At 33.5% G+C, this 16686-nt stretch overlaps 1 protein-coding gene and 1 pseudogene across 1 annotated transcript; both read right to left on the bottom strand.

Moving 5' to 3' along the window:
- Positions 1 to 1470: 1470 nt before the first annotated feature.
- Positions 1471 to 5817, bottom strand: LOC114076920. The gene is made up of 4 exons (XM_027916615.1): positions 5602 to 5817; positions 3113 to 3166; positions 1973 to 2122; positions 1471 to 1875 (listed from the first exon to the last, which is right to left on the bottom strand). The coding sequence occupies exons 1-4, from the start codon at positions 5815 to 5817 to the stop codon at positions 1471 to 1473; spliced, it is 825 nt and encodes a 274-aa protein (XP_027772416.1).
- Positions 5818 to 10909: 5092 nt separating this feature from the next.
- On the bottom strand, positions 10910 to 13825 carry LOC114076919 (annotated as a pseudogene).
- Between the last annotated feature and the right edge of the window lie 2861 nt (positions 13826 to 16686).

Genomic DNA, 16686 nt, shown 5'->3' with positions numbered 1-16686 from the left:
TATATATATATATATATATATAAACAAAATTATGAGATATGAGAATGAACTGACAGTTATATATACATGGAAGACATATTTTAGTGTTGAGAAAAATAATATTCTCTCTATCCAATTTATGTAACTTACTTTCTTTTTTCAGTTCGAAATAGAATGACACTTTTCTATATTAAGTAACAATTTGATTACAAAATGTCTATTTTGCCCTTAATGAAATGATTTATAACCACACAATTTTCTGTCATTCATTTTGAAGCACAAGTTTTAAAAGTCTTTCTTACTTTTTTAAACTTTGTATAAAGTCAAAATACCTCATATAAAATGGGACGGAGGGGGTTATCTTTTTTCTGCTTATTCTTTTTTTTATAAGAAGCAAAAATTTTAACTTATTCCCAACAATAGAAAATTATACTGCTTCTACTTACTGATTTGACTAATACTTGGGAAAAAAAGGTATTTTTTCTAAAACATTCATATCTCTCTTTATCTTTTTAGTTATTTTGTATTTTGTAACAATTCAACTTTAAACTTTTCATTTTGTTTTATTGAGAAACACACAAATATCTAATATGGATGGAAAAACTGTCTTATTTTGCATAGTTAAAGGGTAAAAGTGTACCATTTTTTTCTTGTTTTGAAGCAATCATTGTTGAAACCTAATTTTCACCCACCGCAATATGAATTAGTTATTGAGTTTTTTCAATATCTAGCAATTTGAAAAAAATGAATTTTTATAAAATTCAAAATATTTTCAAATTATTTTAAGTAATTTTATCACTTTTATAATTTATAAATTATATATATATATATATATATATATATATATTTTACTTAAATACATAATTTATTTGACCATATTCTCTAAACTTCCCTACCGTTTGAGTTTTCTTTTTACAAAATCTCTACTCTCCTATTCTGAGATACATCACTTTATGTGATGTACTGGTTGGATATGTCATCATGTGTGACGTAATGGGATATACGCGATGTAGCGATTTATCCAAAATCTAGACGCAATGTATCCAGACGTTAAACAATGTAATCAAAATCAAGACGCGATGTACCAGTAGTTTTGGGATGTATTTGAATTTTACCAAATTTAAGAGATTTTGGGATGTATTTCCTTAAAGTTTGAAATCAATTTTAAACCTTTGAGTGTTAATACCATCCAAAAGTGGAAATTGGAACCTCTTACTCATTTCTCTGAACTTTTAAGTCTTAATTATGTTAAGAGTTTCTAAAAAATATCTTTTGTTTCTTTAAAAAAATTTAAGTGACGGTTCCTTAAAAAGTTGATTTTCCCTTTTAAGTTTGAAATCAACTGTAATTTTTTTTTCTTTTTCAACATATAACAATCATTAGAAAGAAGGGCATCTTTGAGCCAAACACATAACGACAAAGACATTGTTAGGAAGATAAAACTAAAACCATTTTGAATAATTAAAAAGTAACTCAAAAGTCACTTCCTAGCTAATAAATACAAGGTTCCCATTGATCTTTACCACCTTTACCCCCAAATAAGAAGTTATAGTCCCAATAACCATCGTTGGCATTATAATGATTGCCTTCATAGTAGCACCTGGAATCTTGAGATCTAATCTTAGAATCATCTGGCACTACTTGTTTTTTCTGTCCATCGACTTCTATTTCATATAGTACTTTGCGCATATAACAAGTAAGCTGCCAATATCCTCCTTTAAATTGACCATTTCCCATTGCAGGGCTAACATCTTGGCCTCCTGGGGTGTACACTTTCCCTCCAAATTGCACTAAATCCGCGGCATTTGCACTCAATTTGTCAAATACTTCATATGGCCACATTCCTATCTCCTCGTTCATCACCGGCATTGTAAGATGATAATCAAAATATTTCGTCTAACAAAATCATAACAATATATCATATGATTATGCAACCGTAGAACATAGAAATAAATCATGTGTCATTCTGTCATATAAATTGGGATAGAAGTACCTGATAAAGCCTTAGAAGCACTTCCTCTTTGTAATCTGTTTGTATCTCTGAGGTTCTTGGAAAAGCATAATCAATTGGTATTACTCGACTTAATTGAATAAATCCTGGACACTTAGTATTGTAACATCCTGTTTTTTGATGACCATCCACCTAAATTTCAAGTATTTATTGATTATTCTAGTTTTTCGAAAATTATTTTGTTGAATTTTAAAAAGGTGTGAATGGAAAATGAAGAGTTGCGACTTTTATGAAGAGTTGTGACTTTTATGAAATGTTGGGACTTTTATGAAAAGTTGTGACTTTTATGAAAAGTTGCAACTTTTATGAAAAATTGTGACTTTTATGGAAAGTTGCGACTTTTATGAAAAATTGTGACTTTTATGGAAAGTTGTGACTTTTATGAAAGGTGACGACCTTTCTGAAAGATTGTGACTTTTCCAAAGGTTTGTGACCTTTCCGGTAAGGCACAATAAGAACATTTTCGCACTATCCTTTGTTTTCTATAAATTGAGGGATTTCCTCTCATTTTAAATAGAATTTATGGACTTCTTCTTCAACTACTAAATCTAGTATTCTAAGTGTACTTTACTGCCGTTGAGTGGTTCGCTGACACCAGAGTTTTTGGTATCTATACTCTGGTGATTGAGATCATTTTACCCTGGGAGGTCATATTCCAAATCAAACCTCGGATACTAGAGGGGAATAATTTCCTTAAGGGGACACTGTGAATTCAATGGACTTGATCTTTTTCCTATTAAAAAATTTCCAGATTCTGGTACGTGTTTTACAAACTTTAGATTTGTGAATTAATTTCAGTTCTTCTATTCTTTTGTTCTTCATGGTTCATTAAACTTGGTAACTTCGTGTTTCTGCAAAGTTTGTTGGAATCAGTAAGATTCTTTAGACACATATTAACAATTCTTCTTTAAGAAAAATATTTTGTATATTTTTCTTTTAAATCTGTTTCTGATTCTAGTTTCGCTACTAGTTTTAATTTTCTAGTTGTGAAAATATTCTTAAACTTTGTTGTCTTACAAAGATGTTCAAAGTTTTGTTCTAAGTATGTTTGGTATACAACATGAACAACATATTTTTCATTGAAGTAAGAAAAAAAAGAATTAATTCGAAAGATATACTTACAGTCCACTTGGTATACATATGAGTTCGGGTATCACCATTCAAACTTGGATGCACCTGAAAAGGCAAATGTAGAAACCAAATATTTTACCTTAGGAAATAATAGGATGACGAATGGACCGATGACTGAATTACTTTCCTATAAGAAAAGGGATAATTGTATAGAATGACAAACTAATAATATAAAAGAAATATAATAGTTACTCTTTGATTTATTTGTGTTCAGCAAACTGTTTGTCACTCCTTCTCTCCCTCATATTCTCGCTCGCCACTATCCCTCTCTCGCTCGCCTCTCGCTTTATACAATAGAATTGTATAAATTGGGTTTCTAATTGTATAAAGCGAGAGAAAATTGTACAAACGCATGCAAATACATATATCTTCGTTCTTTACACTTATAATTATACAATACAAATATTTCCTTGCCCAAGTCTCTTTTGCCTTTCTTGTTTTACACAAATTCAAATTGTATATAATTTCTCTCTTTCTTGTTTTATACAATTCAATTCTGCCTTTCTCGCTTTCTCGTTTTATACAATTCGCTTCAATTGTATATGTATGACGAATCATACATATATAAATTTGCTATGGAACGCAATTATGCAAACTTTACTACAACATACAAATATGAATTTTTATGTTTGCTATATGTAAAAATTGCCCTTGAAAAAAGTTATCACAAATTTTGAATAATTACGATGTATTGAATAAAAGAAAGTATAGTTCACATAATAATAATAATAATAATAATAATAATAATAATAATAATAATAAATAACAACTTACAATCCATCCCACTTCTATCTGTTCGAGGTTTTGCCCTCCCCCATTTGAAAAAAACATGGTTGCAGCTCTGTATTGACCAGTTCCATTTACTTGAGGATTGTATAAAGAAATGAAAGCTGAGACACCAAAAAATCTCTCTATTGGTGGAGACGCTTTTATTTTAATTCCTGCGAACTACATACAATATTTTTATTTACCTATCAATAAATTATGCAATTTTAAATAAGAGAATTATATGCAAGTATAACACATACACATATATATTGCAATTACATGTCAATTATAACTTTAAGTTTGTATCTCAAATTTCGAAAACAACAATATTAACTTGTTTCGCACCTCAAAAACATTATTCCGAATTTTCTTTGTACAGAGTGTAATTAAATACAAATCTATAATGAATTTCAACTTTATAAATTTTAAAAAAAAACAATAAAAATTTATAGCTAAATGCTTACCATATCCTATTTTGAAGATAAAATTTCACAAATACAACTTCTCTTAAAAACTATAACTACTTTCAAAAACTTATGTAAATATAGTTCATTCTAATTTTAGCTCGTTAATTATAAGTTAGGGGTGTTCGTGGTTTGGTTTGAAACGGTTATTGGTTAAAATTAAATCAATCTAGTTAAATTTTTAAATTTCTAAAATCAAATCAAATAAAAAAAAAATAACCGTCAATTTGGTTCAATTTTTCTGATTTTTTTGATTTGAAAGAATTAATTAGGATATATGTATCTCGATAGATACAAACTCCTAGTACATGAACAATTCATAGGAAAACTGTTGTCGGTTCAATTAAGCAATATTAGAGTTATTATTACACAAATAAAGTGATTTAATTAAGAGAAAGTGTGACTATCTTATCTAAGGTAGGATAAGTAAAGAAGAATAAAGTATTGGATTTTTGTTGAACTTTGACTTAAGATTGTAATAGTTGAGCTAAAATTTAAGTGTTCTTAAAAGAATGGTTTAAATTTTATGTATGAATAATATATAAATAATTCTAAAATTTATATATCTATTTATCGATTCAATTTGATTATTTTTGGGTTATTTTTTAATAAAATCAAAACCAAATCAAATAGTATCGATTTTCAAAATTTAAAATCAAGCCTAACCAAATCAAATTAATATCATTTTTTAATTGATTTGACTCAAATTACGATCTAATTTTTTTACCATAACCATGATCCGTCCTAATTATACTATATACAACTTTCAAATCCCTAATATATCTCAAAGAAATACAATAAAATGGATTCTTCTATCATAATTATGTATGAAAACGGAATCCCATTAAAATAGGAATCTTATAAATTTGGTTTTCTTTATGTTCACATATTAATTATGCTTCAAACCTTTCTCACTCGTCCATGAAATAGAAAAATTAATTCGTAAATATATTTATATTTATATTTATATATAAATGACAGATTGATACCATTTGTGGCATATGCGCAAGAAATATTCATTTACTACACAATTAAGACAATCATGGAACAATTGATTGGAATTTGGAATTTAGATTTTGGCCATAATAAAATGTACTTTTATTTGGCTATTATCGTTTTTATGCTAATAAATTGTAATGCCATTTTTAACGTCGTATAATTATGTTATATAAGATTAAAAAATGTGATTATGAAAAGGCAAAATATACTAAAACTAAAGAGAGAAATGATTGTAAATGAAAGACTTACATCAATCCAATTATATCCAAAGTATTCATGACCAAATCTTGAAGGGACATGTCTAGTAGCACTTTGTAGTTGCTCTTTTGTCATTTTAGGTATAGGAACAGTTCCAATTGGACATCCTTTTTTATTCAACCAATATTCTTCAGCCTTGAAACCGTCCAATTTGTTTCCATATTTGGGCTTTAATCTTTGTATTTCGAGCTCCTTCGCTATGATCATCTATTTTGTATATTGTAGTAAACAACATGAAAATATTAAATTGAAATCATATCAAATAATAATAATAATAATAATATCAAGTTTTCAACCAACTACCATATATGTGGTACCAGTATTCTTATGGTATTTTTTCATTTTCTCTACAATATTTCTTTTGAGCTGATTTTTCTTACTATTTAATTTTTGTTAGATTCTAATTTCTAGTTAATTATATATTAGAAGAGCAGCTTGTTGAATTGTGGAGGATACACCTATATGGTGATATCAACATGGGCGGACCTACCCTTATTTAAGGGTCATCCGAAAAATTATGTTACATAAAGATGTCAAGTTTTAGTTTAATAAATATAAATATATGAATTGACACCTTTTGAAACAAGTTGAATGTTTAGTATATCGGTTAAGATAGCAAAATCTCCATGCATAAGGTCATTTGCTCAAGCCTTACTAGTTACTAGTCTTATTATAATTTTTTTACACGTCCGCTACTACATAAAGGGTTAAATATCCTTAAGAACAATATCTTGAGAGATTTCACAAGTGAAATTATATTTTTTTTTAAAAAATATGATGAAGTTATTTACAATTCTTTAAAAAAAATGCTAAAACAAAAATTGTACCTTAATTCTTTCGGAGCCCAGTGTCGGATCCATAAGAGTTGGTTGTTTGTATATGTCCACACAATCATATATGTCCCCATGAATAGTCTACAAAAGATCAATTTGGAACCAATTTCATACGACAATGACATTACAAGGATATATATTACAAAGAAAATGAGTTCCTTCACCATATTTACATTTTTGTAAAATGAAATGTCGAAACATATATTATTGAAGAATAAAATCCTATAAACATTATACCTCAATCGTCAAGTTTGATCTTCCGGCAAATTTGTGGCTCTCGATCACATTTGAAAGAAATATAATCACAATTAAAAGAGAGAAGAAAATTGTTTTCACTCTCATCACAGCCATTGGACACAATGATTTTGAATTGTTTATTGAGGGGAAATATAATTAGTACAAGATTTTGATTTTAATCTTAGTAAGTGGTTCAAAAAATGTTCTAAATAAGGTAGATATGCAAATCAAATACGATATGATTAGAACTCTTCCTAATTTGGACGATTCGTTTCCCATTAAGTTGAAGTTGTCCATGTTAAATGTATCAAATATTTTTACACTATCAGATCATTTTAAAGGTAAACATGGTATTAATTATCTTTAATTAATATTTAATATTATCCTTTTAGATATAATTCAAATTTGCTGAAAAAGAAAAAGAAAATAAATTCCCGATTTTAGTCTCTATATTATGTAACTATGTACATTTAATCATTAATTCATTAAAATGGGCTGTAATGATTCTTAATACTAACCAAAGTTAATTTATTTAACATAAGCTATACAATTTTTTTTTTAAATAAAGAATTTTTATCCATGGAGAAGCTACCATGTAATATATTTTGTGACAAAGCAAGAAACATCATAGGATATTCATCAATCATCACAATTAAAGAGTGCAGAGGACTTCACATAAGAAAAATGGTATAAATTGATTAATTGATTTGATCCACTATTCTAACTCTGTTAGCATGGATTATCAAGATTTAACAATCAGATTAATTAAAGATTAAATGTCTTAGTCTAATTAATTGGTACAGGGAGTCTGAATTGACTTAAAAATTGGTTAAACTTATTTTAAATAAGTTTTTGACTTTTGAATTTGTTTGACAAATATAATTTTTTTTTTAAATAATTAGAAAATATTTGTCAAGATTAAAAATTACTTAAAAACCAAAAGTAGCTCCCCTACTTTTAATAACATAAAAGTTTGACTTTAAAAGGCAATCCAAACATACTCTTATACTCTTCTTCTGTTTTTGTGAATATCCAAAAGACCAAAACAGGGAATTAATTCCTAAAGAACTTTGTTACAAGTTGATGATCCAGAAATAACTTGTACATTTGATGTGGTTGTTTGAACAGGAAGCAGCACCATTTTTCTCAGTTTAACATCGGTATGGCCAGTCAGTAGGTCCTTTTACTAAGCATCTCTAATTAGTCTATCAAATAGATTGCATAAATCTTTTCAGCTTCAATTTATTCAATTCGGTACATGTTGACCAACTTGTTATACTAACCTATTGATGCGGCATGAGTTATGAAGCCTTCACCTGTGAAATGGCTGAACTCTAATGTGGTTGGATTTACCTCCATTTTCCCTAAAATAAACATGCACAAACGAATGAACCTCTGCGCTCCTAAAAATCATTTCTGTACAAGTAAGAGCTGATTCCTCTTCAAAATGAGGAATAAATGAAAGTTAGCAAAGGATGAGCAAATTGAAGCCGAGTGTCTGAGTGAAGACGTAATCTTGTCCAAACTATTAGTTTCTCTGTACTAGTGCTGAAACTTAATGCTACCTTGTCTCTTAAGCTTGCTGGTTTGATAAATAGGCTGCATAATATGATATCTAGTCTCATTGTGGTCATTGTATCATATCAATGATGAGCACAGAATCAGATCCCATGTCCACATCTTTGAAACCATTTGTTATGCACCAATATATTCCATAGGAGCACTGCTTTTGTTTCTACGACATTGTTGGAACAATTCCCATAGTATTCTGAGTAGGCCATAATCATCTGCCCCTTGTCATCTAAGAACACCCTCTCCTCCGGCATTTCCTGGGTTCTCTTTGCTGCATCCAGTTCAAATCTACGAGGGGTGGGCTTACTCCGCCAAAGACATTTGATATTGATCCTCGGCTTGAGATTTTCAATTTGTAGGAGTGTGTTGTCCCATTGTTTCTTTAGTTGGAGTTGTGGAAACTGGTAGTTCACTAGCATTATGACCTTGTTGATGATAGTACCTGGAGAGGATTTGATGTCCTCATTTTTATGATTACATCTAGCTTTCCAGATTTACCTACAGATGAAGGCACTGAATAAGTCGCGTATGAACTTTGTTATTAGTACTATTCACCCACCATTTTATAATAGTTTCTCTTATTCTTCCATGTTCATTGACAAGTTTAAAAGAACTTCCAGATAGCTTTTGCCAGGTCTCCTTCTTTGACACATTCTCGGTGCTTCCATAGTAAGACTGACCCCACCCTCCAAGGATGCAGGATCCCACAAGCCTTACTTCTCAATTTGCCTCTCACCCCGAGACTGATGGACAAACTGAGGTGGTCAATAGATGTTTGGAATGTTACCTAAGGTGCATGACATTTGAGAAACCAAATGAGTGGTCTCAGTGGTTGGCACCAGCTGAATTGTAGTACAACACCTCTTTCCACTTTGCCATTGGGAGGACTTCATATGAGGTTGTGTATGGCCATAAACCTCCCCCTTCCTTCCCTACATGTCCTTTGACTCTCAACTGAATCTAGTGGATAGATGAATCCAGGCTAGGGAGGCCACCTTGAGGGAATTTAAAGTTTCATCTGCATAGGGCTCAGAGCAGGATGAAATCTCAAGTAGATAAAAGCAGAACTGACAGGTCTTATTCAGTAGGAGATTGGGTCTATGCGAAACTTCAACCTTCCAGGCAATTTTCTTCAAAATCTCACACTTTTCACAAACTCTGAGCAAAGATTTTGGACCTTTCCAGATCATTTCCGGGGGGTGTTGTTGCTTTACCTTGGACTTGCCTAAAGATTCTAAGGTTCACCCCACATTTCACATATCTTAGCTAATGAAGAAGTTAGGCTCTCAGATTGCTTCTGTCACCTTGCCAGTGGTATATTCAGAAGCTGGCCATATCATTTTGGTGCCTAAGAAGGTTCTCGACAGGAGGTTGATCAAGAGGAAAGGTCGCCCTGTGACTCAACTCCTTGTCAAATGGCTTAATGCAGCAGTGGAGGACAACATGTGGGAGGATTTCATCACTTGCAGCCATCAATTTCCTCAATTCTATCCTTGACGACATGGATTGTCTAATGTGGGAGGCATTGTAACGAGTCACTTGGATTGGAATCCTATTTTAGCTATTTATTGCACTGTAATTAGGGAGTAGCATGTGACTCGCGCGTGTTCAAGGAAGTTGTTAAAAGTCGTTAGAAAGTTAGGCCGTTATAACTAACTTCTAGAAGGACGAGTTCCTTCTGTCAGTTATTTTCCATTCTTTTCCTTTATAAGCAACAATCCTCTAATTATAAAAGTTAGTTGGAAAATTCAATAGAAATCTCTTTCTCACTTATCTCAATTCTCTTGTTTATCTTGTAGGGCTTAACTGTTCAAGAGAGACCTTGCTCTTTAGGTAAACTTAGCTCAATTCTCTTTCTAATTTTGTGTGGGTGTCATCAGCTTTCTTTTTATCACTTCTGTTTTTTTTTCTTCTCCTTTTTATTTCTTTACCGTAACAATTTTGTTAACTCTGCTAGCATGAGGATGAAAGTTGTACAATTAGATTAATTAAAGGTTAAATGTGCTTAGTCAAACAATATAGGATCCAAAATCACAATAACCTAATGACTCTGAACCAAAAGTCAGTATAAAAAGAAACACAATAAAGGCAAGTTGAGCCCTATCGTACTCTTAACCAAAATTAATTGTTGTATCAAATTTTGATTTTTTACTATTTGTGTCTTCATCACAGATTCCTCAAATACTTTCTTAGTTTCTACTGCTTCTTTTTCTTGTGATTGTTGTGATACAGTGAAAAGTTCATAATTCACAAATAACTTATCCATGTTCCAAGTACCTTTAATGAATATAATCTAAAGCAGAGATTTGGTTCTACGAACAGGAAGCAACATCATTTATCTCAAGCTGCGAAGTTCAAACTCAGTCGTTCATTCATCTGGTCTGTAGCTACTATATTTTGCTACAACATTTGCTATTTATATTTAATTAGTGTATCAAATAGACTGCATATATGTTTTCAGCTTCAATTTGTGTTGCTCAAATGGGTACGTTATTGTAATGTTTACCAGCTTGTTATAATTTTATGTGCTAAATTTGTAAATATGTAACAAAGGGAACAAATCATGTGATATAACATAACCTATTGATGCTATAGCTCTTAAACCAATATAATTCCCACTCTTTAAGTATCCATACCTGAATCAGATTTGATACCTCCTATCTCATCAAGTCGATGATCGTTTGTGGTGCTGATGATTGGTAAAAGGTATAGTTGTGATCAATCCAATTATGTATATCCCAAGATCTTGTTGTAAGGTTCAGGATTTCCAGATTTATTGTGGAACAAGCTTACTACTTTATAAGAACCTGTGAAATGGCCGAACATGAGCCCGTAGTTCTCTTGCATGCATGAAGCCAATTGTACCAAGAGTCACTCTAATGTGGCTCCGTGTACTTCAATTTTATGCCAACCAGACCCCCATTTCCCCTAATCTTGGCAAGGACCAAACTATTACAGGCAGCGAAAAATGCACTCTATGTTTCTCAATTTATTTGGCATACAAATATTATGGACTTTGCTGTTGTGGATTTCCCACAGATGGAAATAACATTCGTTCTTATCTGAAAGTGGTGGAAAAGGTGACCGTATGTTTTCCCCGTGAAAGGAATTTTCAGTAATTAGAACTATCTCAAATTGATGAAAGTGTGCTTCAACAAAAGTCGGACTGTTGATCATGTTGAGAAGCGACTTGCAGTCCGCAGAGAATTTCAGCTGAAAGTAGAAGAAAAACCTTAAGAGCAAGTCATTAGGAAGCCAGTTCGCCTTGGTCTCTACAGTGTCTTTCATTTCTTGTTCTGTTTCCCTTAATGTTGTGCTTCATTTTAGCTGTTCAAGCGTGATTGCTTCTACGTATACTATTTTAAGACACCTTTTCCTCTTGGCCGCCCATCCCTCATTACTGAAATCCACTGAAAGCAGAAAGTTCTACAAGGATTCTATTGACGATAAGTTCACAGCTTATTACTCCAGGTCATGTTGTATGCTGAATCATCTTGACATTGAACCCACGGGGGGTTGTGGTGGGATGGATAGGGTAATTATCCTCAACCAGAAGTCTCAGATTAGGGCCAAATAAAAATTGCACTTCCCCATTAAAGGGTCGGGTTGCTGCAGTATTATTACTATATTGATAATTATTATTTGGCAAACTATATATATACATGCGTACAGTTTCGTGTATATGTACATGTCCTACTGGTGGTGAGAATTACAGGTGGTGTGAGTATTTGGAAGTCTATCAGAAGTCACCAGGTGGTCCGATTTCTCTTCAAACCAGTGGAAATGGCAGAAAAGTATCCAGAATCGTTTGGTCGGACTCTTTCACCAAATGAAATAGTAGAGAATGTGTTATGTAGTTCAATGCTACAAATTTGTTAGTGGAGGTCCAGATTCTCCAACAATATGACCTACCCACCATTAAGTCCATCAAACTCTACAAGTAGCACTAAATAGCTGCTTCCACATGAACAATGTATCAACATGAAAACAAGCGCCTACCTCAACTTTTCTGAAATAACCATAAAAAAAAATAAGCCTCGATGCTCATAAGAGGATTATAAGCTATATTTTGTTCAAGCACCTAAAACCACTCATGCATTTCCGGACAAGTAAGATTTGATTCCTCTACAAAGAGTAAAGAGCCCTTGATGAGGAATAAACGGAAGTTAGGTGGAGGTTAGCAAAGAAAGAGGGCACTGCAACACTGTAATTTTCAAGAGAATCAAATCAATTCTGAGAAAAAAGTCTGAACCAATAATCAGAAGGCACCACCAGTTCATTAAAGTTCCTTTTTAATGAACTCTTTGGGAGATTGTAAGAGAACCACTAAGCTTCTCGAGATGTAAACTGACTTTCATCTGCAAATTGGTGAAGTCAACTCTAGATTCAACAATTTCACAGATCAATAAACTCAAGATATGAATATGAAGAGTAATCAGCTTGTTACCTCTACACCACTGTATGATTCAAAATCAACCTCACATCTTATATACACAACTCATATTTGTGTCTTTGTGCTATGTGCGAGAGATAAAGACCAGAAAGAGAGTATCTATTCACAAAGATATAAAGAGAAAAGAGGAAGGAAAAAAAAAGGCGAGAAGAAAGGATCACTTTCCTGTCTACAGGATACAAAATGTACTCTCAAGAGACAAGAATCATTCCCTTTAAAAGTTAATGCTTCAGTAAAATACTATGCTAGCCATCATTTTAACTCTGTGTGTGTGCGGGGGGTGGGGGTGGGGGGTTTAGGCTTTGACACCTACCATGTCTATAGCATCCAAAAAGTTATAAAAGAGAGGAGGACATGGACCTAACCTATGATAGTGAACAAAACAATCAACAGAAGGACTAAAGTGACAGACTTTCATAGTATAATCAAGATACAATGGTTCAACTAGCAAAAAATACATTTTCCGTGTCTCTACAGTGGTTCAACTAGCAAAAATACATTTTCCGTGTCTCCTTCTTATGACAGGGTGTTCCCACTTTTAGACATCAAGTCATATTTAATTTGTTATAGAATAATGCTGCCATAGCTTAAGCGTGATTGTTGGTCTTCCATTGAGTAGGGACTGAGAATGCCATGATAATGTCACCAGTAGTATCCCTGATGATTCCTCCTATGCCAGCTCTAGAGTTTTCATGGATGAAGCTCCTATTCGTCGCTGCTTTGATCTTACCCATATCAGGTTTCATTTACCTGACTTGTTTTCATTTTACAATAGGTTTGTACCTTTCAATTCTTGCACAAAGTTGAGCCATGTACCTGTAGTGTCATAGTTCGGGAAGGCAGTGAAAATGACTGCCTTGATATTCCACAACATATGCACCTGCATACTTGACGTCACAATTTTTTGTTTATGATCACCATATTTATAAGCTGTCCAGATTTTCCAAAGTTCCCAAGAAATGCAAATACTCTGTACACTGTTGGTGGTGCTAGTTCCACCAAGTATTGAAAATTCTATTAACATCTCACTCTTGATGATTAATTCCAAGGGAGTTTTCAAAAGTATTCCATATGCATTTGGCTGTATCACTGTCACTGAAAACATGTTGCAAGGGTTCATATTTAACTGGAGTATGATTGGAAGTATGAATAGTTTTTCTAAACAAGAAAACAGTGTTTGTTTCTAGCACTATTTATGCTTATCAAGAGTAGATAAAGAAATAGTTTCAAGTGAATTAAATTATTCTATTTGTGTATTTTCATTAATCAATTCGATCCACACGAGCTTCTGCATTTTGTATGAGTCAGTTGGATTGGAATTTAGTATTTCTGGCCGTAAGGTTTCCTTGAGATGAATACAACCTACACTGCCACGATGATACAACAGAGAAGCATGGATAAGTTGCTAACTAATCCAGATGAACTTTGTATGATCTCTGTGGTGTATTCAAGGAACGAGATCCATGTGGAGAGGGCCTCAGTCTCCTGTGCATGGAGACCAATACTGAAGAATTATCTGATCAGGAGGGGTTGCCTCTCTCTTGCAACCGTATGGTGATCTATTGGAAACCCCAAAGGAGTTGACATCCTCTAGGGACCATGATCACAAGATCATCTTGAAGGAAGGGGTCCAACCTTTCAACATAAGGCCTTATAGGTATCCTACAATACAAAAATATGAGATTGAAAAAATGAACGATGAAATGCTAGAGTCTGGGATAATAAGTCATATCACCAGTCCTTATTCATCACCTATTGTTATGGTGAACAAAAAGGATGGATCATGGATAATGTATGTAGACTACAAAGAGTTGAATAACCATACTGTGAAGGATAAATTCCCTACTCCGGTGATTGAGGAATTTTTGGATGAATTACATGGAAGAAGAGTATGAAGCTTACTAATATTCCAGGTTTCATTAATGATGAAATCAGAAACTTCAATTATTTTTGAGTGATAAGAATCTGGAAAGTATTGAGCAAGCGGGGCAGATCCAAGCCAGTTATCCCACCAAAGAGAAATATTTCCTTTTGCAATTTTTCAAAGAACATATTTTTCACCATGATTTCTAGATTCCAAAATCCTTTTCCAAATGTGAGATTGTCCTGAGGCTCATTTCTTATAGACAAGACGGGCTCTAGAACAACTGGTCAGATCTATCACATTTAGAGTAACCTTTCAAGGTTCTGAGGGACAATGTTTTATATGTGAAGCAAAGGAAATATGCTTTTGGAGTCGAACAAATTGAGTATCTAGGACATGTTATATCAGAAAAAGGGGTTCACATGGATGCTCAAAAAGTGGATTCAGTGGTGAACCCACCAACAACCCTTAAGGGCCAGTGAGGGTTCTCGGGACTAGCAGGCAATTATAGAACGTTCACCGAGTGTTTGGAATCATAGCCAGACCTCTGAATGACCTCCTGAAGAAGGATAAATTTCATTGGAATGAGGTAGTTTGTGAGGCATTTGAGAAGTTGAAAGTTTCTATCACTTCAGCACCTGTTTTAGCTCCCCCTAATTTCTCTACTGAAATTTTTGTTGAGGCTGATGCTTCTGAAGGTGGGATTGGAGCTGTACTAGCTCATTCCAATAGACCTATAGCCTTCTTCAACCAAGGATTATCTGAGAATAATATGGCTCTTTCAGTATATGAACGAGAATTACTAGCTGTAGTGACTGCTGCACAAAGGGGAACCTTATTTGCCAGGAAGAAAGATTCTAATCAAGACTGATCATCAGAATCTGAAGTACCTATTAGAGCAAAGAATCACCACCCATATCCAACAGAAGTGGTAATCAAGTTACTTGGCCATGACTATACCATTTCATACAACAAAGGAAGAGAATGTGGTGGCAGATGCACTATCCAGGACGGAGGAGCCTATACATTAATTGTGTAGCATTACAGGGGTGAATTCTGATTTTCTAGACTGTCAAAAACTCATAAGTCTTTGAACCTCACCTACAAAATTTGGTTCAGACCATACGAGACGCAGGATCCCACAAGCCTTACTATCAGTTTCATACTGGTATTATGAGCCGGAAAGGAAAGCTCATGGTTGGAGCTGTTCCTGAGGTCAGAAGAGATCTCTTGTCGTTTTACCATGATAGTCCCACTGGTGGTCATTCTGGGATCACAGGCTCAAACAAGACTTCTATTGGAATAAAATAAAACAAGATGTGTACTCCTATGTTAGACGATGTGATGTCTGTTGGAGATGCAAAAAATGACACTCTGGCATATCCTGGATTGCTGCAACCTCTACCCATTCTAGAGAGAGTCTGTCAGGATTTATGTACGGATTTCATAGAGGGGCTTCACAAAGAAAATGGGGAAGAGGTTATAGTTGTAGTGGTTGACAGGCTTCACAAATCAGCTCATTTCATGGCACTTAACACCCCTACTCAGCATTACATGTTGCTCAGTTGTTCATGTCTGAGGTGTTTAGATAAAATGGGATGCCTAAGACTATTGTATCTGACAATGATCTGGTCTTCACAAGCATGTTTTGGATATCGAGGAGGGAGTAGGGACTGAAATGCCATGATAATGTTACCAGTAGCATCCCTGATGATTCCTCCTATGCCAGGTCTTGAGTTTTCATGGTCCATGTTGGCTTTGATCTTGCCCATATCAGGTTTCATACAGCTGACTTGTTTCCATTTCACGACAGGTTTATACCTTTCAATTCTTGTATAAAATTGTGCCCATGTACCTGTAGTGTCACAGTTTGGGAAGGCAGTAAAGATGGCTGCCTTGATATCCCACAAGATATGCACCTGCATACTTGAAGTCACAAATTTTTGTTTATGATCACCATATTTATAACCTGTCCAACTTATCCAAATTTCCCAAGAACTGCAAATACTCTGTACACTCTGATAGACACATACAAGGTAAGTAAACTTCCTGTCCACTATTTGGGTCTGGAGTACAACTAGAGAAAAGAGCATTTTAAGATTAGTTTCAACAAGACG

This window comes from Solanum pennellii, chromosome 4 (assembly GCF_001406875.1).
Source record: "Solanum pennellii chromosome 4, SPENNV200".
Classification (NCBI taxonomy): domain Eukaryota; kingdom Viridiplantae; phylum Streptophyta; class Magnoliopsida; order Solanales; family Solanaceae; genus Solanum; species Solanum pennellii.
The sequence above is the reverse complement of the archived record's forward strand: the minus strand, read 5'-3'. Positions and strand labels throughout refer to the sequence as shown.

Excerpts from the sequence above, each read along its gene's own strand:
- LOC114076920 (XM_027916615.1), bottom strand. The coding sequence starts at position 5,817 with ATGATCATAGCGAAGGAGCTCGAAATACAAAGATTAAAGCCCAAATAT. Across the intron at positions 3,167-5,601 it reads TTGGATATAATTGGATTGAT|GTGCATCCAAGTTTGAATGG; the intron begins GTAAGTCTTTCA and ends TTGCCTTTTCAG. Across the intron at positions 1,876-1,972 it reads TGCTTCTAAGGCTTTATCAG|ACGAAATATTTTGATTATCA; the intron begins GTACTTCTATCC and ends TGATTTTGTTAG.